A 23,014-nucleotide genomic window follows, 5' to 3' on the forward strand; every position below is an offset into this window, starting at 1 on the left:
AGATTAAATTTCAGGAAATGTCTATAAAATCTGCCTCTTTCTGAGAGCTGCAGCAGTTCAGAGGATGAAGTTTGTGGGAGGAAGTTTCCTGTTTCTGCTGTTGCCATGGAAACGTGCTAACATGAGTTAATGCTTTACAGCTAACATTGTGATCTGTGTTGAGCTTTAGATTGTCTAGTGAGTCTGAAGCTCCAGGTTTAATTAACAGACAGAGGAGAAATTAAACTAAGAATCATTGTTTAGTTTACAGGTTTAAACCAGCAGAGGGCGCCGTCCATGTTTGCTATGGATTCACATCACAGAATGTTTTAAATGAGCCTGTAGTGACTATTTGTCCAAAATTAAAATAGTCACCTGATGCACGGTGGGTTCTGGTTTACGCAGTTCAAAAAAAGGATCAAAACAGTCAAAATGCAGCTCTGGTTGCTTTTATTCCAGTTCAGGCAACACAAGTTATAGACTGAAGTGACTCACTGATTGACTGAGTGGTAAAAAACCTTATGAACACCCACCTGGATAATGATGCAGGTGAGCTACCTATTTATACTGTGACACACCCACGTCCCAAACTGAAATTAATTAACTAATTAAGTGAATTGTTAACCAAAGAACCTATTCTAAATACATTAAACAAAAATTCTAATTATAAATCAACTAGAAAATAAACAAATAAAAATACAAATAAACTAGATAATCTAAATTCTAAGATTTAACTGAAAGTAGATAAATAGCTCCTACACTGCCAAACTGACTGAAACATCAGAATCAGGATGAAAAATGAAGAAACTGAGAGTTTATGGTTTTATTTAGTTATTTATTTAATTAATGAACAGAAAATCATCAGAGTAAAAAAGCTTTTAGCTGGTTTTTCTGTCTGCTGCTTCAAAAACAGAAACAGGAGTTAAAATCAGCTAAAAGATCAGAGAAATATAAAAAATGAACATAAATCAGAGCAATGAGCATTATATATAACCACATTATATAAATACATAAAATAATTATATAAAATGCAGTTTTAACAAACACTTTATCTAGGGTGACCAAACGTCCCTATTTCACGTCCTGTCCCGGGTTTTTTTTTTTTAGAAAGTGAGGAAATGTCCTGTTTTTTAAATTACCTTCATTGGACCATTAAATTTACGGGCACTAGGGCCCTGCGCACGGCGCTGCGTGTGACGTAATCCCTGAGCGCGTCAGTGCGGGCAGCCCTGTTCTTCATCAGAAGATAGATAGCGTGGCTGTTACTAAAACAACAACATGCCAAAGCGCAAATGTACGTTTGTTTACCGACGATTTACAAAAGAGTTTCCCCGCTTTCAGACCGGGTCGAGACAAATGAGAGGCCTTGTGCACAGTGTGCAAAGCAGACACACATGTCTCAGTGTCCAATGGAGGTGCAAGGGATCTGAAAACCAACTGTAAATATCATGTTATTGTAGGATTATGTAGGCCTATGTTAAGTGAGTGCATGCCACAGATATCTCTATGCATGGAAACAGAACTGCTGAACTTTATTAAAACTGGTTCATTTCATACATTATTCATATATTTTCCATAAAGTTGAGGTTGAGTCCATTCCAGAATCATCATCCATAATAAAACCAGTTTGGATCATCCTTCTGTTGGAGCAACAAACTGGTTTCCATCAGACCAAACCAGTCAACCTCAGACTGGAACCATTAACCACAGCGAGCCAGGTTAGCATCTAAAACTGGTTAGCGTCTCAAACTGGTTAGCATCTTAAGCAGAGCCAATCAATAAAAACCACCAGTTCCAACTGTGACACCCTGAGATGAACTGAAAGCTGCAGCTAAATGTTTTATAGTCACAGAAACATGGAGCTGATTGACCAACAATGACTCTTCTAACAATGTTTGGAAAATAACTGTCCAGCATGGTGGTGGCAGCATGATGCTAAGGGTCTGCTCGGGTCCCAGTGGTTCTGACAAAGATAATAATGCATAAAAATTCTATAAAAATGAACAAATGAAAGTCAGACAGCTTTTTAAACATGATTCAACAGAAATATTTTAAAACATAAACTGGATAAAAATGATGGGATCCTGAATGGAGAATATGAACAGTAAATAGAGTCCAGAAAAACTTCTAAAGAGGTTAAAGGTGAACTTGAAGGAACATCAGCATCAGATCGGACCAGCCGACCTTTGACCCAAAGTAACTTAAAAGGAGATGATTTGTTTTCAAGATGGTTGAAAACAAATCATAAAATATCCAGACTGGAATTTACCAAACTGCATGTTGACACAAAGATTCTGGGGGATTTTCCTCTGGACAGATGAGACAGAAACTGAACTTCTTGACACATCAGCTCTTTGAAGGATGGAGAAATGAAGCAGATGAAGAAAAGATCACTGTCAGTCACTGTGAAACACGGAGGAGGCTCCGTTATGCTCTGGGCTGCGTTGCTCCATCTGGTTCAGGGTTAGAATGAAACCTCAAGACTCTCAGTGGATTCTAGAGAGAAATGTGCTGCTCAGTGTTTGGATCATCATGCAGGTCACCAGGATGATGATAAAAACACTCAGATAAAAAACAGAGGAAAACATTCAACCAGTCTGCAGTGACCTCTGACCCCTGACCTGAATCCTACTGACGGAGCTGAAACGTTTCATCTGGAAAAGGTTTCAGAACTGAGAGCAGTTTGTTGATGAGCAGAGAAATAAAATACCAGAATCGTTGGTTGATCAACTCAAAAGGTTGAGCAACAAAATATCAACTTAACTTTTATCATTTTATCCAGGAGTTTAATTTGAAAATGTTTAAAAATCAATGACTGACTTTCATTTTCATAGAATCTTTATTCATTATTTTCTTTGTCAGATTGAAGTGATTTCTGTGACCATTGAGGTTTTTCCTTCACTAACTGAGAGAAACCAACAGATGAATTAATGAGAGATAAACTCAGAGGTCAAAGGTCGACACTTTGCCTCATTTCTTTGGAAACTCAGTTAAACATTTCGGAGAACTCAGATATTTAGAAACACATGACCAAGAAGCTGAAATGTTTCCTGTCTCTGTTTTTAAACTCAAACTTTTCTCACCAACAGCTTCAAGTTTTCACAGGTTTTTAATCTCTCAACAACTGGGCGGCTAATCTCTAAATATAAATCTCTAAATATAAATCCTGTAGAGAAGAGGAACTGATCGGCTTCTCGTCTCTATCAACAAAAATAAACACGTTTCACCACAGAGGAGAAAAACGGTTCACTGCTAAAACTATGATCGGAAAAAATGATCAGAAAGCAGAAATGTTCAGACAGCAGCTGCAACGTGTGAATTTCTGCTTTTAGATGTTAAAAATAACCAGAAATGTGGAGTTATGATGAAAACTGAGAGGCTGAAAGGAGCTGATTTAACCTGATGGCTGATTAAAGGAGCCAACAGAAGAATTAATGTCTGGAAACATCAGAGCCTGAAGCAACGATGGGAAGAAGAAGATCAAACGTTTTTCCACAATGAAAGAAAAACAGAAACAGGAAACAAAAAGCTGATTTCCTGCTGCTGATGTTGGTTCATCAACATCAAGTTACTGAAACCAGAATTTAGATGATTAAACAAAAGATTTAAAGTTCAGGTCATATTAGCAGTCAGGCTGATCTCAACCTGACTGATGAAGATTAGTTACATCAGCCTCCTCTTCATCACTCCTTCATCACTGAAGCTGTAAATAAAACCTTCATCTGAACTCAGAGCTGATAAAACCTGAAAATCCTCTTTTAGTTCATGAAACTGTTTTAAAGAAGCTTCATGTCTGAGTGAAGTCAGTATTTTAACATCTCAGGATGAATCAGATTCTGATGTTCAGCTTCAACCAACATGTCTGGATCCAAACAGGATCAAATAATCTTCACTTTTCACCATCAAACCATTTCTGCTGTTTTATGCAGTAAATTTAGATTCATATTGTAATTCAATCTGTTCAGGATAACAGTAACAAATATAACATCTGTTGTTACTAAACACAAACAAGAGTTTAATAGAAATTAAGTTATTATAAAATAAACCTAAAAGACTAACATGATATTAAAACAGAATAAATTCATTCATTTATTATTTGATGCAGATTCTGAGACACCAGAAAATTATTTATTGTAAAACTTAAAATAAAATCCTTTCTGTCTTCAGAAGCTAAATTAGCATGAAGCTAATCTGAAACTTTAAATTTCCAGATAAAAAACATTCAAACATTTCAACCCAGAACTTAAAATCCAACATGGCCGCCGCACAGGAAGAGCTGCTGTGATGAAATGTTTTATTTCCTCTGCTGGTCAACATGTTGCTGCTGAGTTAAAATACATAAAAACCAAAGAATTAGCTTGTTGTTAGCTTGCTGTTAGCTTGGACTGCTGTTAGCCATTAGCTATGTCTCTGACTGCAACACTTAGCTCATGCTACTGGTTTCCTGAGCTGCAACTGGAAACCAGTCCAGCTGATCCCAGTAGATCTGACAGCTGCTGGAGGTCAGAGGTCAACTCTGGGTGACCTCACTGAGGAGTAGAGAACATCTGGGCCTGATTGATTCTCTGGAAACAAAAACAACAAAAAGTTTGATAAAGATTTGAAACTGCAGCAAAGAAACAGGATAAAAAACAGAAATTTATTTTAAAGGCAGAATGTGAGACGAGAAATTAATGAGTTTAAACAAACATCACATTTTTAATGTTTTATTCCTCATGATTGTTTTATTATTTACATGTTTCTGTTTGTCTATTTCATTGATAAAAGAGGATCAATCCTCCAAACAATTTTGATCTGAATTTGTATATTTCATTTTTATTTCATTCACTCAATAATTCAATTTAAATATTTCAAGTAACAACTAATAGAAGTTATGAATGAAAAGGGGTGACGGCCCAGCTGTGCGGTCCGGTATGCATGTGTGCTCTGACTGTCCATTAACATTATTAATTAAGGTCCTCTAGTGGGAGGCGCTTCCATTATGCGGCCATCTGGTTGGTATTTAAGGAGCGCCGTTCCATTCAGGAGAGGCGGCGATCCCCTGGTTGGAGTAAACCCGCCGCAGACAGTCATCCAGTCCAGACCGGGTTGGGGTCCGGACTTCCTGGTGTGGAGGGACCAGGCGTGATCGTCCCATCCGAGCTGCCGTCTGATGCCTAGACCATTTTTGATTCTTTTAAATAAATGCCTTTTCTAGGCTGAAGCACTGCCTGTTTCCGTGTCCCCCCAGTTTTTGTTACGACCTGTCGGGCCGGGTCGTAACAAGGACCAAACATAAGAATACATTTCTCCCTCTTTCCATGTAAAGATAATATTTAGCTGTTCAACTTTAAAAACACAGAAACAATCAGTTTGTTCCCGTTTGGTTCTGGTTCTGTTTTTTCCTCTGATGGACCGGAGGTCGGTCCAGTTGGTCCAGTCGGTCCAGTCGGTCCAGTTGGTCCAGTCGGTCCTCTGGTTCTGCTGGACATGAACATCAGAACCCAAACTAACTTCTCCCTCTTCAGTCTGAATATTCTGTTATTTTTAAGTTATTTTTTTAACAGGTTTGTTGAATAAAACAGATTATTTCAGGTTCAGATTGTGCTGTTTGGACCAGCAGGTGGCCCGGTTCTGTTCACATGCAGAACAGCAGCGGTTCTGAACATGTATGGGTCGGGTCGACCAGAACCAGCAGCAGTGAAACTCACTGCAGGATGAACTCAGAAACCATCAGGCCTTCAGACGCTGCAGCTTCACGTCTGATTCTGATATTTATCATCAACAGTTTTAATTTACCAGCTTCTTCCAAACCGGATCAGTACCAGAACCACGTCTGCAACTGGACCTGATCAGAACCAAACCGGAGAATTTCATCTGGATCCTGAAATGTTTTGATCAAAAATGCTGAAATGATCAGAGAAAAAACTCTGTTAGAAAGTTAATGTCAGACAGTAGGGACCTCTACCTGATCAGATTAACCTGATCAGATTAACCTGATATTAATCTGACATTAATCTGACATTAATCTGACATTTAGAACTAAATGAAGTTTCATCCTGAGAACAGGAGCATCAGGAATCTGTAACTTTTCTCTGTTTCTGTCATGAACATCTTCAGGTTTCCAGTTTTTATCTCTGCAGCTGCTCAGATTATCACTAAATCTAAATCCTGCTGACGTGTTTTAACCTGAAAACAGGAACTGATCAACTTCCTGCCTCCATCAGAAAAACTGAACACATTTCAACACAACGGTTCTAAAATTATGATGGAAAAAATGAACAGAAAACAGAAGCAGAAATTCAGATAACTGGATGAGGAAGATGAACTTCTGCTTTTAGATGTAAAAAACCCAGAAAACATCAAGTTAGAGTGAAAACTGACAGACTAAAAGGATCCGATGTTAATCTGATGGTCTTATCAAGTTTACTAAAGTGTAAAGCATCTTTGATCCAGATTTCAAATGAGGGAGGTAAAGCTGATTTCCAGCACAGCAATATTCTACGCCTCGCCAACAAAGTGAGAAATTAAACCAGATCAGCCTTAAATCTTGACAAAGAAACCGTCTCAGAAAGTTCACCAAACAATGCAGTTAGTGGATCAGGCTGGATGGACATATGAGCTACTTCAGACAAGGCTGCAAAAATGTTTGTCCAATATTGCTTTAGTGATGGTCATGACCAAAACATATGGATCAGTGAGGCAGGTGTTTGATTGCAACGATCGCACTCCAGACTAACGTTTGGGTATATTTTAGAAAGCCTGGCCTTAGTCCAGTGAGTACGATGCAGGACCTTACACTGAATTAGTCCATGTCTGGCACACAGTGACGAACCATGGACACGGTAAAGAACTCTATCCCACAAGTCATCTGGAAACAGAAAACCCAAGTCCTCTTCCCATGCCGCTTTGATTGAGAGAATTGGGGACTCACGAAAACAGCACAATCTCTCATACAAACATGAAATAGGACCCTTTTTCAGTGGGGGAGGTGACAAAAGATTATCCAAATCATTAGCAGGAGGTTTAGAGGGAAAGAGAGAAGTTTTTTCCTTAACATAACTTCGGACCTGTAGGTAACGAAAAAAGTGGCTCTTCGGGAGGTCGAATTTTGCAGAAAGCTGATCGAAGGAGACGAATGTACTCTCCTCATAGAGGTCACCAAAGCTTTTGATACCATGAGAGAACCAAACGGAGAAAGCACTATCGATCATAGAGGGCCGGAATAAAGGGTTCTTGAAGATAGGAGATTGTAAAGAAAAAAAGTTTAATTTAAAATAGCGGCGGAACTGAAACCAAATTTTCAGAGTCACTCTCACCATTTTGTTGTTCGGAATTTCAGCACCTGATAGCAATTTGGGAGCATAAACTAAAGCAGACAAAGACGATCGTATACAGGATGAGGTTTCCAAATCCAGCCAAGCCGGGGCACCGTCCAAATCATTTGGACCAATAATTAAGAATTTTAATATTGGATGCCCAATAATAAAACATAAAGTCCGGCCATGCCATTCCACCCACACTTTTGGTCTCCTAAGATATGATTTACGAATTCTAGAGGGTTTATGATCCCAAATAAATCTAGTGATGATTTGGTCCAGTTTGCTAAAAAAAGAAACGGGGATAAAAACAGGGACACACTGAAAGAGAAAAGAAAACTTGGGAAGCACGTTCATTTTAATCGTATTAATTCTCCCAGCAACGGATAAATGAAGCAAAGACCATCTATCTAGGTCTTGTTTGACCTTTTCCACCAATGGCTCAAAGTTAAATTTAAAAAGTTCGCAAAATTTACATTTGACCTTAACCCCTAAATATGTAAAACCATCAAGGGCAACCCTAAATGGGAGAGAAGCAAGTGAATATTTTCGAGCCACCGAATTCAATGGAAAAATTTCACTTTTGCCAAGGTTTAGTTTATAGCCAGAGACGCGGCTAAATTGATCAAGAGTTGAAAGTACAATAGGGACTGAAGAGGCTGGTTTAGAAATATAGAGAAGCAAGTCGTCGGCGTACAAGGAAAGCCGTTGTTCAATGCCTAATCTTGTGACCCCACTTAAATGTGTATTGGATCTAAGTGAGATGGCCAATGGCTCTATAGCTATTGGAAAAAGTAGTGGGGACATGGGGCACCCCTGTCTAGTGCCTCTGAAAAGAGGAAAGTATTTAGAGTAAATGGATTTTGTTTTGACAGAGGCAAGAGGGGAAGTGTAAAAGAGCTTTATCCATGAAACAAACTTATTACCAAATCCAAAACGTTGAAGTACATAAAAAAGGTAACCCCACTCCACTCTGTCAAAAGCCTTCTCCGCATCCAGACTAATCACAAATTCAGCTTCACAAGAATCTGTGGGGTTATAGAGCACATTAAATAACCGTCTAACATTGGAGAAGGCATATCTCCCCTTAATAAATCCAGTCTGGTCAGGACTGATCAAAGAAGGCAAGACAGTTTCTAGACGGAGGGCTAAAAGTTTGGCGAGAATTTTATAGTCTACATTTAAAAGAGAAATTGGGCGATAGGAGCCACAAGATAAAGGATCTTTATCCTTCTTCAGGATCAAAGAAATAGAAGCCTGTAACAGGGATGCTGGGAGAGTTTCAGTTTCAAATGAGTGCCTAAACATGTTCAGCAGGAGGGGAGCCAATTTAAGACTGAACTTTTTATAAAATTCGACAGGAAATCCATCCTGTCCTGGGCATTTTGAACCTTGCATAATATTAAGAGCACGTAGAACTTCTTCTACAGCCAAGGGCTCTTCCATTTTAAGACTATAAGTTTGGTCTAGTACAGGAAAAACAAGGTTATCACAGAAAGAGTCCAGAGACAAAATATCAAATGGACATTCAGACATGTATAATGACGAATAAAATTCTTGGAACTGGTTATTAATTATTTGTGGATCCGAAGAAATGCCATTGTGAGTTTGGATCTGTGGGATAAAATGTGTTGCTGACGCGTTACGAAGTTGGTGAGAAAGTAATTTACTGGCCTCGTCACCATATTCATATTGGGCGTGCTGCGACTTCAAAAGCATCTCCTCCACTTGTACTGATGCCAATCGGTCAAACTCTGCTTGTAAAGACAACCTAACATTGTATGCCTCGGGTGAAACAGCTTCTCGTTTTGATGGAAAGTTTCACCATAAACACGATGATGAGAGGATGATTGTGATCTGTTCCTGTGAAACCACAGAAAAAAACAGAATGATGAAGCAAACAGTGACGGATCACTTCTGCTTTCTGCCACAATGAGACTCTGCTGCCGGGCTTTGACTAGACACTCTGTCTGAAAGCTGCTCCTCTGGTAAAGTTTAAATAAATACACACTTTATTTACAGCAGCTTGGAAAAGTAGTCAGAACCCCTAAACTTCCAGATTTTGTCACTAACAAAAACATAAATAAATTTCAATGGAGTTTAATGTGAAAGAGCAACAAAGTAAAGTATGTAAAACCTTTAACTATTCTATGCAAGAAACCTAAAATGGAGGGTGCTTGGGTTCAATATCAATCCGGTGTGCGGCACCAATGATGACTACTTATATCTGTCTCCTCTCGTCCCTCTCGCGTCGACCAAGTTCCTCCAACTTCTCCAGAATTTCGTCCTCTCCGCTTTTCCCGATTTTCTTTCCCTCGAGTTTGTATTTTTTTTCACTTCTTGTCCGTTGTCTCACCCTCCGTTCTCCACCATAACGTTTCTCCTCTTCTTCTTCTTCTTCCCGCGTCCTCGACACTCAACCAATCACGAGCCACGCACCGGACGGACTGTCTCAGTGACCTATCGTCTTCTTTTTTATGGCGGTTGGCAAGCAATTTACTGATGTGCACTACCGCCATCTACTGGAATGGAGTGTGGATCGCGATGCTACATATATATTCTCCCCCACACCCCCAAAAAAGTAAATAAATAAAATTTATAACCTTTACAGTGACCTATAAAATGGCGAAGCCTAATAAAATACACAGTGCATCTTACGTCACACTAATATGTCTTTCAATTGCAATATTTGCATAAAATAACGCTCTTAGTTGATTTACAAAGTAGAGTTTTAATTACTAGGTAAGTAAATTACTTAATAGCCACCTTTACACTTTATATTATTTAAATATTAAAGTGAAGGAAAATACTAGTGTATTTCTTTGAATATGAAACCCATAGCTGTCACCAATGTTATGCATTAATAAACATTTACTTTTAATATATTTGGGTCTCGTTTTGAACTATGTAAGATTTCTTTTAACCTTAACAAACAGTCATTACATTAAACTTCAGGGCTACAAGTAGAAAGAAAATGTTTTCCAAGCTGCTGTAAACGAGCTGAGTTGTGTTGGATCAGCCTGTTATAAGGAATCGAAATGAATCCATTTTGATCCATTTGACGGCTAAACCTTCAATGAAATAAAAACAAAACAAAAAAACATGCATATTGAGCCTTTTTGAGTGAATACTTTGTTGAAGCACCTTTTGCTACAGTTCCAAGTGTCTTAAGAATTTTTTAGCAGTTTTACTTACGTATCTTATCTCTAGCAGGTTACAAAGAATATTATGTATTTTCTGCTCTTGTCTGCAGAAGCTCATCTGATGAAAAACCTCCTGATTATTTGAGGCTGAATCAGGACCAACATTCAGATTATCTCACCTCCAGCAGCGTTTCTGCTGCAGGAGGAAACATCCGTTTAGATTTATGATCATTTTTCATCTGTTTTGGATTCATGATTTGTTTTGATTAGATCAGTTTGTGTTTTAATTTTCTACATCAGTTTGTTCTTAGTTATTTCAGTCAGATCATGTTTACTGTTTTTTTCTTGTGTTTGTTAGATCAATGTTTTCTTCTCTTCCCTCTCAGTATTTAGTCCTGATCCATCGTTCCAGGAAACGCACTCATTCAACCTGACATTAATATTCTCTTTCATCTCTCCTCTCTGGTTTCTTCTGTTTTTTCAGTCGGTCTCTTGTTTCCTGACTTTCTGTACATTCATCAAAGTTTTTAAAAGTTGTTTTTGGATTTCTTTAATGAAAACTTTATTTCATCAACGACTTGTATTTTGGTCCAACTTCATCCACACACCATGACAACATTGAGTCTGAAACCAACTACTGATTATTGACAGGAAGGTGTTGCATCATATTCTGTAACCATCGTATTTTACTGGAGGAGACGCTTTTGAGTTTTTACACTTTAGCTGCACCTTGAAAGAGATCATCCTCTGCTAAAAACAGGTTTAGGCAGAGAAGTCATGGGAACAAACACAAAACACAAAAACAAAGAAAAACTCAGCAAACTTATCAGGAGAAGTTTTACCTGTGGCCTTTGACCTCTGCTTCTTCTTCTTCTTCTTCTGGTTGATGATTATCTCTCCATAAGTCACTTCTCCTGTTTTTACTGCTGAATAAACTCCAGCTGTTTCACTGCCTGATGAAAGATAAAGACACATTTATTTCTGTCCAAACTGCTGCATGTAAAGAACAAAGATCAGTCAACAGTGAAACCTGCTGAATTCTAATTATAGTCAATTACAATCAAACGTAAAGTAGAAAATTAGACACAAATAATTATTAGTTAAGTATTTTTTAGATTCAGTTTGCCTGGAAAAGCATTTGTTACATGCAGTGGTGGCTGCATGTAGGATTTCCCCCCATTTCAGGTTGAGCTCCAGCAGGTTAAGCAGGTCCAGCTGGTTTCACTCTGCCTCTTGATTAAGTATAAAACCAGCTGGGAAACTGATTTTCAGGGCCTCTTGACCAACTGGGCAGCATGTGAGCTGCAGCTTTGTGGTGCTGTGATGGAGGATTTGTTGTTTGCTAGAAACCCTGGTTTTTGTTGTTACTCTTCTTTCTTTTCTTTTAGGTTTCTTCAGGTTAACTTAGAAAGTGAGCTATTATTGCTACTAAACTATAAAAAATTAACTGTTAGGGATGCTCAAAATTGAAAAACTGGTCTTCTGGTTTGTCATGCGGACAGGATACACGTAGCAACGGACTGCTTCGGACAAATCTGGCCTCTTAACTAATTTCACCCCACAAAGCAAATTTTACGCCACTCATCAATGCAACAACATCTTGGCAAGTGTTTTCGATTATTTACACGCTAGTGATGGCGCGAAAGGAAGTAAGAAGGACGACGCTAGTTTAAGGCTAGCTAGATGCTATCACCGCACTACTTCAGCAGCATGGTGAGGATCTGAAATCTGAGTTCAAATCTTCTGCCAACATGGTGACCTCCAAGCTAGACCAGGTGCTGCAAGTCCTGGAGGAACAGACAGAGCGAGTGTCCTCCTCAAAGCTCTCAACAGAGGATCTGGGTCAGCGAGTGGCTGGCCTCGAAGACTCATGTGCTGATCTCCGTGAAAACAACGCTAAGCTAAAAGATAAAGTGACTGACTGGAGAGCCGCAGCAGACGGCGGAACATTCGCATCCTTGGTCTGCCCGAAGACACTGAAAGGAGAAAACCAACCTTGCAGAGAAGGTTGGTTTTCCCCAACCTTCTCTGCAAGTTATTTGGGAAAGAGGTGCTCCCATCTCCACCAGAGCTCAATAGAGCTCACCGTTCTCTGGCAGCGAAACGGCCCGCAGGACGTCTTCTCCACCCGGTGATCCTTCGTCTGCATCGATACCTGACCAAAGATCTCATCATTCAGGAAGAGAGGGAAGCTCGACTACAAAGGTGCGTCTCTTCGTATTGTGGAGGACTACAGTCCAGACGTCTTGGCCCAGCGTGCAGAGTATAGGGACACCATGCGGGGCTTGAAATCGGCTCTTCTCTTCCCAGCCCATCTTCGCATTGCGCAATCCAGCGGGGCCAAAACATTTTTAAGTTTGGTGGAAGAGGCTCAACAGTTCATCAAGAGGCTTCCAAAACCACAGGAAGACCAATAAAGGAGCAACAATCTACCGAGGGCTTTCTCCAGAAACACAGGCGGGCTGATTTTCCTCAGGGCGCAGTAGGTACTATAAATATATAACACTTTTAACCAATGGACTTATCCTTTTGGTTGGTATTGGACTTTATGAATGGAAGGGCAGCTCTATTAATACCTGTTTGTTCTTCCCAACAGTGTCTTGAGCCTCTCTCCATGCTATTTTTTGTGGTTGCTTTAAATTTTATTACATTACTATTTTCCTATGGTGATCATGGAGGCCAGTAAAGCGTGTCTCAAAATCTAGATCAATGTGGGGGGTCTATACCTACTCCAAGGTGTAGACCTACTAAGGTCACGGCCAGGGGTCCCACAGGGTACTGTAACCTTTCTTTACCTCTTTTGTTTCAATCTCTGCCTGCCACACTGCTATTGTACTTATCAAAGTAAGGTAGCACACAAACTCTGAAATCATGAGTCGGCATTTAAATTTTTTAAGTTGGAATGTCAAAGGTTTAAACCACCCAGTGAAGAGAAGGAAGGTTTTTTCCCATATTAAACGTTTTAATACAGATGTGGCGTTCCTGCAGGAGACTCACATCAGAAGCTTGGACGGGGGTCGTCTCCTGGCTTGCTGGAAGGGACAATGTTTTCACTCCCATTTCCAGGTTAAGGCACGAGGAGTTTCTATACTGATCAGCCAGAATACTCCGTTTGAGGCTGATAATGTGGTGGCTGACAAACACGGCAGGTTTATTATTGTAAGTGGGAAACTGCACGGCACTCTGGTCACCTTGGTCAATGTTTATGCTCCTAATACAGATGATGAGAATTTTTTTTAAACAACTATTCTCTTTCCTACCTGACCTCAATAAATATTCACTGGTCCTGGGGGGGGATTTCTACTGCTGGTTGGACCCAACTTTGGACTCATCCCTAAAAAGTAATGCCATAAGCAAATCTGCATCAGTCATCCAAACCTTTCTATCTGAGGACGGGTTGTGTGATGTGTGGCGTACTTTAAATCCTGACAAGAGGGAGTACTCGTACTTTTCACATGTACACAAAACTTATTCAAGAATCAGTTATTTTATTAAAGATGTTAAATGGCTGCAGCAGATCCGATCCTGTGACTATCATAGCACAGTTATCTCAGACCACGCCCCACTCACTCTGGACCATGGCGTTTCAATTCAACCCTACTGTCTGATGAAAACTTTGTAAAGTTTATTCAGGATGAGATACGTTTCTTTTTTGCCACTAACTCCTCCCATGAGACCTCCAGCCTTGTGGTATGGGATGCTTTTAAGGCCTACATTAGAGGCCAGATTATTGCCTACTCAGCCAAAATTAAAAAACCGTCCACCAATGAACAGAACAACCTAATTCAACCAGTCAAAGAGGTTGATGTAAAATATGCTATGAATCAGTGTCCTGAACTGTTTAAAAGACGTGTTGAACTTAAAACAAGGCTTGACCTCTTGACAACAAACTCAGCTGAACGCCTGCTTTTACACAGCAAATCCAAATTTTATGTGCATGGCGACAAACCTGATAAACTATTAGCGACCATGCCCATATGTACTGGTCCATATGCACTGGTCCATATGCACTGGTCCGTATGTACTGGTCCGTATGTACTGGTCCTGCCCCGCTTTGGGTCAGTTCCTGAGAGATGTTTTCCGTACAATGTCCAGGTTGGCCGGAGTTTCATGGGATTTTTTTGTAAGACACCAGCAGGCAGCAAAATTATGGTTCCAGACAGAATTCCAGTAATGAAGTGGCCAGCACAATATCTGGACCTTAATTTCATATAAAACCTGTGGGCTGATAAAAAATGATGTTCATGAGGGAAAACCAAGAAATACAGAGGAACTGGGGAACATGGTTCAGTTGTCCTGGGCTGCAGAACCTGCTGACCGGCGCCAGAAGTTGGTCAACTCCATGGACCACAGATGTGAAGCAGTTATCAGAAACCGGGGTTATGCAACGAAATATTAGTTTATGATTCTCAGGAGAGATGAATCTTTCAGCATTTCTTAGTTTATATAGTTTATTTTTGAGTTTGTAATGAAAGATGTCAACAATGTGATTTTTGAACATTGTATTATTGTAACATTCAAATACTTTCTCCACTTTAGTGCTTTGAAAAACAATGTGCAATGTCCCCAATGCATTTGTGTTCATTAAAATACAATTTATTTGAAGAATTTTGACGTTTACTCACCATTTTACTGCTATTATTATGAACATAACTGTAGCTCCTAAATTTTGACGGGTTGTGAATAAGACTGTCATGACACTGTCATAAACATGAGTAGGTCTTCATGAATATTTATGACTGTTGTCATATAGTGTAATTCAGTAAATCATGACACTTAATACAAGATTCACATTATTCAAAATGTCTTTGTTATGAAAACTTGACATTAACCAAGAAGTCATGATCTGACATGAATTTGTTATAAAAGTATTACTGATTAAACTTTAGCTTTAATAACATAAAGCTACATCCTTTGTAAGTGCAGCAAGCCTCACTAGTCCAGCCCCTTAAAGCTCTGTCAAACACGAAATGTTTCTTTTTAAAAAACGGGTCTTGAATCCGACGGTCATCTTTAGGTCTCTACTGAACTTTAAAGAAAATAAAAATAACAAACAGATTCACAACAAATAGAAAGTGAAAAGACTGTGTTTCTCTCAAGGTGCCAGACTTCTACAATAAGCAAATACTTTTTTCTTTCATAAACCAATCAGACAATATCCAATCAAAAGGCACCACGTCAGAAGCTTAACGATACAATTACAGATGCTTATTTTTTTCAAATAGCAGCATAAGAAATTAAACTCACATAAACACAAAATAACATTTTGTTTTAAGCTCCAAAAATGTATATTTGGCTCCTACATCATTTTTAAAGTTTAATCAGTAATACTTTATTACACCTAAAAGATTTGTCTCTTCTCTGTAATTTCTTCTGTCATAAATTCTTATAAAAATGTAGAATATTAATGTTAGTTTTCTTGTTTCACTTGCTGCTGTTCAGCTCAGATGTTTGGATGCTGTTTGCTGTTGCATTTTGGGACAGCTTCAGGACTTTTAGATGTGTGACGGCTGACCCTGCTGTCACACAGAATTGGTAATGGTTTTCTGTTTTTCTTTAATGTTACTTTACATATTAATTAGTGTTTAGTTTAGATTTATCTTTGAAATTATTTTTATTAGTCTGACTTTTTAAGTTAACTATTTGAAGTGCACACATTTAGTTAACTTTATTTGTCAGTTCTTTGTATTTTTTGTTAAAGACAACCATTTAATTTCTTCCTTTTGAGTTATTAGTTTCCTTTGGACCTGCCCCTGGAAATTACAGATGAGCTCCAGCTGACTGAGGTCCACGGATGTCAAACTCCCTCAGCGGGCCGGTCCATTTGTTTACCAGGGGAAGGGGATATTTGGTTTATAGTTTATTTTGACCATTTATTTAATGTTTCTTCTTTTTGAAAGTTAGTTTAAATTTGATATTTATTTAATTTACAGATTTAATAATAATCTCACCAGTATTTATTAGGTTCTTGTGTGTTTAGTGGTCTGATCAGCCACTATTTAAGTTTCCCTCATGTCTTGTTTGTTAGGTCAGTTTGTGCTTCAGTTTCTTTTGTTATCACTTGAGATTCTTTTGTTATGTTGACCTCAGTTTTTGGGCCCAATTTGTCATTTTTGAATTATTTTGGACATTTTTTGTAATAAATTAAGATTATTTTTGGAAATTATTTTGGCTTTCTATGCCAAAATAATAATTTGTCTGGTCTATGCAAAACCCTCACAAGATGTCATGAAAAGTTTTTGTGAATGAATTTTGCTTTACATATTTTAACCTGTAACTCCTTTGTGCTTTTATTAAATGTAGATTCCCACAGAATGTAACGACTGTTGCAACAGTTTGTTTTAATCATATGCAGTGACTTAATAAATAATGAAGTATTTTTGGATTGAATTGACGATTTATATTCATTACTGCTAACAGAGACCAATGAGAAGCAGAATGTTCACATTTACATATGCTGAAGGCATTTCATGTTTTTCTAAACTGAATAGTTGAATTAAAGTTTCTTTATGATCATATTCATTACAGGAACAGAGAAGTCTTTGCTTCATCCTCTTTTCTGTTAAAAACATTAAAAAATCAACAGAACCATGTGGTTTCAGAAAGAAGAACAGGAAACTTTCTGCAAAAGAAGAAGTTTTACCTCTGGCCTTCGACTTCGGCTTCTTCTCGTTGTTGATGATTATCTCTCCATAAGTCACTTCTCCTGTTTTTACTGCTGAATAAACTCTAGCTGCTTCACTGCCTGATGAAAAACACAAACATCTCATTTTTTTCTGTCCAAGCTGCTGCCTGCATGTAAAGAAATTACATTAGTCAACCCTACAGAAAAACCAACCTGCTGAAGTCCAGATATAATCAGTATTACAGCAGCAAATGTAAAATAAGAGGTAGAAAATGAGATACTTTGAACTATTAGTGGATTGTTTCTTAGAGTCAGTTTGTCTGTAAAGAAGGAAACAGTTGTTATAGTAGAATTTACATTTTAAACATTTGGCATTTCTTTTTAAAGACAATAATCCTGAACAGAGCAGCAGCTGGTATCTAACAGTGTTCATGTATTTTATTTGTTTTCTACAGTCTAACATGTTCAGCTTCTCATTAAGCTGAATAACAGAAACAGGAAACTGTTAGTAAAGTTAACTGTCAGTTAACATAAAAACCAGGCAGCTCCTACAGACTAGCGGCAGCAAATGGAACACCATCCATCTTCTAACATGTAAACACCTTGTCTGCATGTTGTTTACTTGTTTTTTATGACATAAATGGAGGTTTGTGTTTGTTATTCATTATTGGCTTAGTTGTTAGTTTTTATTTTAATATGTTTCTTTATATCCCAGACTGCGTCCGTCTTTGCTCCAGTCCACTGAGCCTTTCACTGGTTCAGTCTCCTGAAAGACGGGTTTATAGTTGATGCATTGAACAGAGTCATTCTGATCACATCATTGGAGCACAAAAGGAGCACAAAAGGATATCAACAATGTGAAGGCATGCCTCAAAGTGCTTAACGAATGCGGGGATAAAATTCCCAGATTTGTGTCCTATTACTTGGACGAGTTGCCTCCTGTGACTTTTTCCAACATGGATGTCTGCGGCTTGCTACGCAAAATGGAACAGCTCCACGTTTCAGTATCTGCCATGAAGCAAACACTTCAAACTCAGGCTGAAGTAAGTGAAGGTCTTCACGATGTGATGACGGATCTGCGAAGCCGGGTGTCTGCTCTAGAACAACATACCGATCAAGGATGCGGAATCCGATCGGTACCGTTGAAGAAAATGGGTAGGGCGCACATGGATCTGAACACCGCCCTGGATATGGAACGCCGTCTTCAAGATCTGGAGGGGGATTCGCTATCAATTGCAAAGGAAGATACTCCAGCGTTGTGTACCGGAGAATCTACGCCATCTCCGGGATCTCCGAAGTGGAGCCAGGTCGTGAAACGGCACCATCGACAGCCCAAAGATCCCTCGGTGAAGACGACGACTCGCTCTGGCCCTTCACTGGGACGCAGGAAAGCTGGACAGACCATTGTTGGTACTGGAGCCGCAGGGAACATCAAAATGGTGAAAACCAAACTGGTGAGTGTTTTTGCCTCTAAATTTTCACCTGACCTGGATGCGGAAACACTATGTGCTTATCTTAAAGCCAAACTTGGGCAAAATGTGACATGCCAGAGACTCACTACTGCTAATACTCGGTACGCCTCATTCAAGGTTTCTGCCGAATGTAGTGAGGTGGCTGTCATGTACAACCCAGAGCTTTGGCCTGAGGGAACCATTGTGAGAAGGTTTTATGAGCCGTGCAAAACCATTATTGGCGCAAATGCTGCCCTTTCTTCCATGGACAAATGCGCGCCTACTGCTGGGGTGAGCACAAAGTCATAAAAGAAAAAAAAAAAAAAAAAAAAAAAAAGGACATTAAAGTCATCTCTTACAACTGTCGTGGCCTGCGCTTAGGGCAGAGTGCAGACGATAAAGCTCGCCGTTTGGTTGTCGACCAGTTGTTGCTACATTGCGACATCTTGTGCTTGCAAGAAACTTTTTTAGCCAAACAGGATTTAAAAGGTCTAAACTCTATCAATGATAGTTTCCTGGGTGCTGGAGAATCTACTACTGACTTCAGTTTGGGAATTAAAAGAGGAAGGATACCAGGAGGGGTGGCTATATTATGGAAAAAAGCCTGGACTCAGTGATAAATGTCATGAGTTTAGGTGTGGACTGGTGTATTGCAGTACACGTGAAACAGCTTGACAAAGAGTTTATTATTTTAAATGTCTATGCTCCATATGAATGTCATCATAACGAAGAAGAATACCTTAGTAAACTTGCTTATATTAGCTCTTTTATGCAAAATGAGAAGTCAAAAAGTATCTATGTTATGGGGGACATGAATGCAGACATCTCAGATAAAAACTCGCTGTTTGCTAAACACCTGATTCATTTTTGTACAGATTTTAATTTAATATTGTCAAGTAAAGAACTTTTGCCAGCTGCAAGTTACACTTATATAAGTGAAGCCTGGCATACTACATCTTGGTTGGACCATTGTATTACTACAGCAGATGCTCATGCTGCTTTGATATATATTAATATCTTATATAATGTGTCCACTGTTGATCACATCCCTTTCGAGGTATCAATTAGATTTGATCATATACCTGCAACTGTAAATAAGAACAGTATTCAAAAACAGATGCAAATAGACTGGTCTTCTTTATCTAATAAACAAAGAGCCTGTTACTATGCCCAAACTGATCAACTGTTATCTTCCATTAACTTACCAAGAGAGGCAGTTACTTGCACAGACTGTAACTGCTCTAAAATTGAACATAGGATCAATATAACTAGCTTATATTTTGACATAATTGAAGCGCTTATGGGAGCCAGTCTGCCTTATAATAAGAGTAATGTAAAGATTAAAAATAGACCAGGGTGGAACACATATGTGTCTAAATTCCACCATGAAGCCCGCGAAGCTACTACATCTTGGGCTCTAGCAGGTAAACCTAGACAGGGCCCTATATTTGAGCAGAAAAAGCTGTCCACTTCAAAATACAAATATGCACTACGTTTCATTAAACAGAATGAGCAAACCATGAGGGCTGATTCCTTGGCAAAAAAGTTTTTAGGAAAGGATACAAAAACCTTTTGGAAAGAGGTCAAAACTATCAATAACAATAAATCCTCTCTCCCTTACACTATTGATGGTGTTTCTGGGGTGAATATGATTGTAGATTTTTGGCAACACCACTACAGCAAGTTATTCACCTGTGTACAGAGTGAACCCTTCCAGGTTGACAAAGTTAGCACTGTAGAAACTATCAAAACACACGAGGTCTATCATGCAATTAAAGAACTGTCTGTAAATAAATCTATAGGAATGGATCTTATTTCAGCTGAACATCTCAAATTTGCCAGTTCAAGAGTTGTCCCTCTGCTTGCCTTGTGTTTCACTGGTTTTATTATGCCTGGTTTTATTCCTGAATCCTTGATGAAGGTTCTTTTACTTCCTGTGATTAAAAACAAAGCTGGTAAAATTGGCAGCTCTGATAATTACAGACCTATAGCCCTAGCTAATACACTGTCTAAAGTCTTTGAACTAATTCTTCTGCCAAAATTTGCAAAGATAGTAATGTCTACTGAAAATCAATTTGGGTTCAAGCCCAAACATGGCACTGATATGTGTATATATGGCCTAAAAGAATTACTGAAAAATTATAACAGCAAAAATTCTACAGTTTTTCTGTGTTTTTTAGACGCCACCAAGGCTTTTGATCGTGTTAATCATAGAAAACTATTTTTAAAATTGTGCCAAGTTGGTGTACCTAAGGATATAGTAAGATGTCTGTCCTACTGGTGTGCTAATCAAACTATGCAGGTGAAATGGGACAACTGTATCTCTGCATCCTTTCATGTCAGCAATGGAGTCAGACAAGGAAGCATTTTATCTCCTATTTTGTTTAACTTTTATATGAATGATCTTTCTAAGCAGCTAAACCTGTGTAGAACCGGCTGCATGGTTGGTGATACTATTATTAATCATTTAATGTATGCTGATGACCTAGTGGTTTTTAGCCCAAGTTCAGCTGGTCTTCAGGAGCTGCTTAATGTCTGTTCAGCATATGGTGAGTTACATGATGTTAAGTTCAATCCTTCAAAAAGCACCATCTTGATCTGTCGCACTAAGGAGGACAAAAATATACTATTTCCAAATTTCAAACTGTCTGGGTCTTTATTGAAAGTCTCAACTGAAGTGAAATATCTTGGTCATATGTTGACAGATTGTCTGTCTGATGATGAGGACATTTACCGTCAGGTTCGAATGTTATACGCTCAAGCAAATATTCTTGTCCGTAAATTTGGATTCTGTTCGGATGAAGTGAAGATGAACTTGTTTAGATCATATTGTACATCACTGTATACTGCACATTTGTGGTGCAATTTAAAAAAAGCCAGTCTTCAAAAATTGAAGGTGGCTTACAATGATGCACTTAGACTTTTGTTAAATAAACCCAGATGGTCCAGTGCCAGTGAACTGTTTGTATCTGCCCGAGTCAGCACTTTGATGGCTGTCTTGAGAAAACTTATGTATAGATTTATTTGTCGCTTAAATGAGTCTAATAATAAAATTATACTACTGTTGGCAAATGTTAAATATAGTGCAATAAAGTACTCATCTGTACTCTGGAGACATTGGTATGATTGCCTTTTGTAAGGCTAGAAGTCATGTGTTTGTATTGTTTATTTTTTTGTACTTTTTATTCTTTTATTGTCTTTGTTTTCTCTTTGTATGTAATCTGGACTCTGAGTCTGTAATAAAAATCAATCAATTAATCATTGGCACCTTTTCACATTGGCTGCCTCACACGCTGTCACAGCTGCATCTCTGGAGTTTAACTCAACATGGATTTTTTACTCAAAACTGACCATTTGGAAGGCCTCCTGATCAACAGTCTCCAAATATAATTACTTGTTTCTTCAGACTCTAAAAAATAACATGAACTGAATCTAAAATGGAGGAAATCCTCATTAGGAAACATTTTCTGATCAATCTGAAAATCTAACAGAAACAAAAACACATGAACATCATCACCATTTCCTGTTCCTGGTTTGGTTTTCTTCTGTTTACTCTGGAACGTCCTGATGTTTCTGGAAGTGATGTCATCCTCTCCTCTTCCTCCTTCATCACCTGAAATGAATCCAAAGTTACCAGGAAGTTTTTCAGGAAGATCTGAAAAGTTTCAATGAATGAAATCAAGAGATTTAACCAAGAGGTTTGTCTCACCTTTAGGTTTGTTATGAACTCGTCGTTTCACCAGTAAAACCAGAACAACCAGCAACAGCAGGAAAACCAAACCACAACCAGATGCAACAAGAAGCTCCATTAAGGGAAAACTGGAGGAAGAACCTGGACCAGGTGGGACTGTAGAGACAGAGATGTTGGTGGGTTTCTCTAGAAAGAAGAAGCTGCTAAATAACCGTCTGCAGTAAACATCAAGACTCAGAGCTGAAGGAGAAGCTGCTCACCTGAGGAAGAGGAGGAGGAGGAAGGTGGAGAGGTGGTTGGAGGTTTCTCTAGAATAAAGAGGTTTGATTAAATATATCACCAGATTGTGGATTCTCAGACATTATCAATGAGATTCACTGTTAGAAGATGACCTCTGACCTTTGACAGAGATCCTGCTGGATGGAGACTCTCCATGATCTCTGATGTTACATTTATAGAGGCCTTCATCAGAGCTGGAAACATGGAGGAGGGTCATGTGACCTGATGATCCATCACCAATGAAGGAGCCATCTTTATAGAAAGCAGCTGGGAGGTTGTGGGTTGGATTCCTTGCTCTGCAGCTCAGAGTGACGTCATCTCCCTCCATCACAGGGAGGACAGGACTCTGCAGGATCACTGATCCACCTCAACACAGAGACAAACTACAGCATTTCATCCATTTCCACACAGCTTCAGCAACACTAACTCCACAGTCTGATCTTACCAGAGACAGAGAGCTGGATGCTGCTGCTGCTGCTGCTGCTGCTGCTGCTGCTGCTGCTGCTGCTGCTGCTGCTGGAGGATCCAGACCTGGACTCACACCAGTA

General features: G+C 38.9%; 1 protein-coding gene across 1 annotated transcript; it reads right to left on the reverse strand.

Moving 5' to 3' along the window:
* Nucleotides 1-793: 793 nt before the first annotated feature.
* Nucleotides 794-23,003, reverse strand: LOC122820845. The gene is made up of 8 exons (XM_044098478.1): nt 22,912-23,003; nt 22,587-22,832; nt 22,448-22,495; nt 22,206-22,373; nt 22,014-22,109; nt 17,064-17,165; nt 11,263-11,373; nt 794-4,544 (listed from the first exon to the last, which is right to left on the reverse strand). The coding sequence occupies exons 2-8, from the start codon at nt 22,792-22,794 to the stop codon at nt 4,483-4,485; spliced, it is 795 nt and encodes a 264-aa protein (XP_043954413.1). The 5' UTR covers nt 22,795-22,832; nt 22,912-23,003; the 3' UTR covers nt 794-4,482.
* Between the last annotated feature and the right edge of the window lie 11 nt (nt 23,004-23,014).

This window comes from Gambusia affinis, linkage group LG18 (assembly GCF_019740435.1).
Source record: "Gambusia affinis linkage group LG18, SWU_Gaff_1.0, whole genome shotgun sequence".
NCBI lineage: Eukaryota > Metazoa > Chordata > Actinopteri > Cyprinodontiformes > Poeciliidae > Gambusia > Gambusia affinis.

Coding starts and splice junctions, on each gene's coding strand:
- LOC122820845 (XM_044098478.1), bottom strand. CDS start 22,794: ATGGAGGGAGATGACGTCACTCTGAGCTGCAGAGCAAGGAATCCAACC. Junction 22,374..22,447: donor CTCCTCCTCCTCTTCCTCAG/GTGAGCAGCTTC, acceptor TCTTCTTTCTAG/AGAAACCCACCAACATCTCT. Junction 17,166..22,013: donor CAAACCAGGAACAGGAAATG/GTGATGATGTTC, acceptor GTTTTTCATCAG/GCAGTGAAGCAGCTAGAGTT.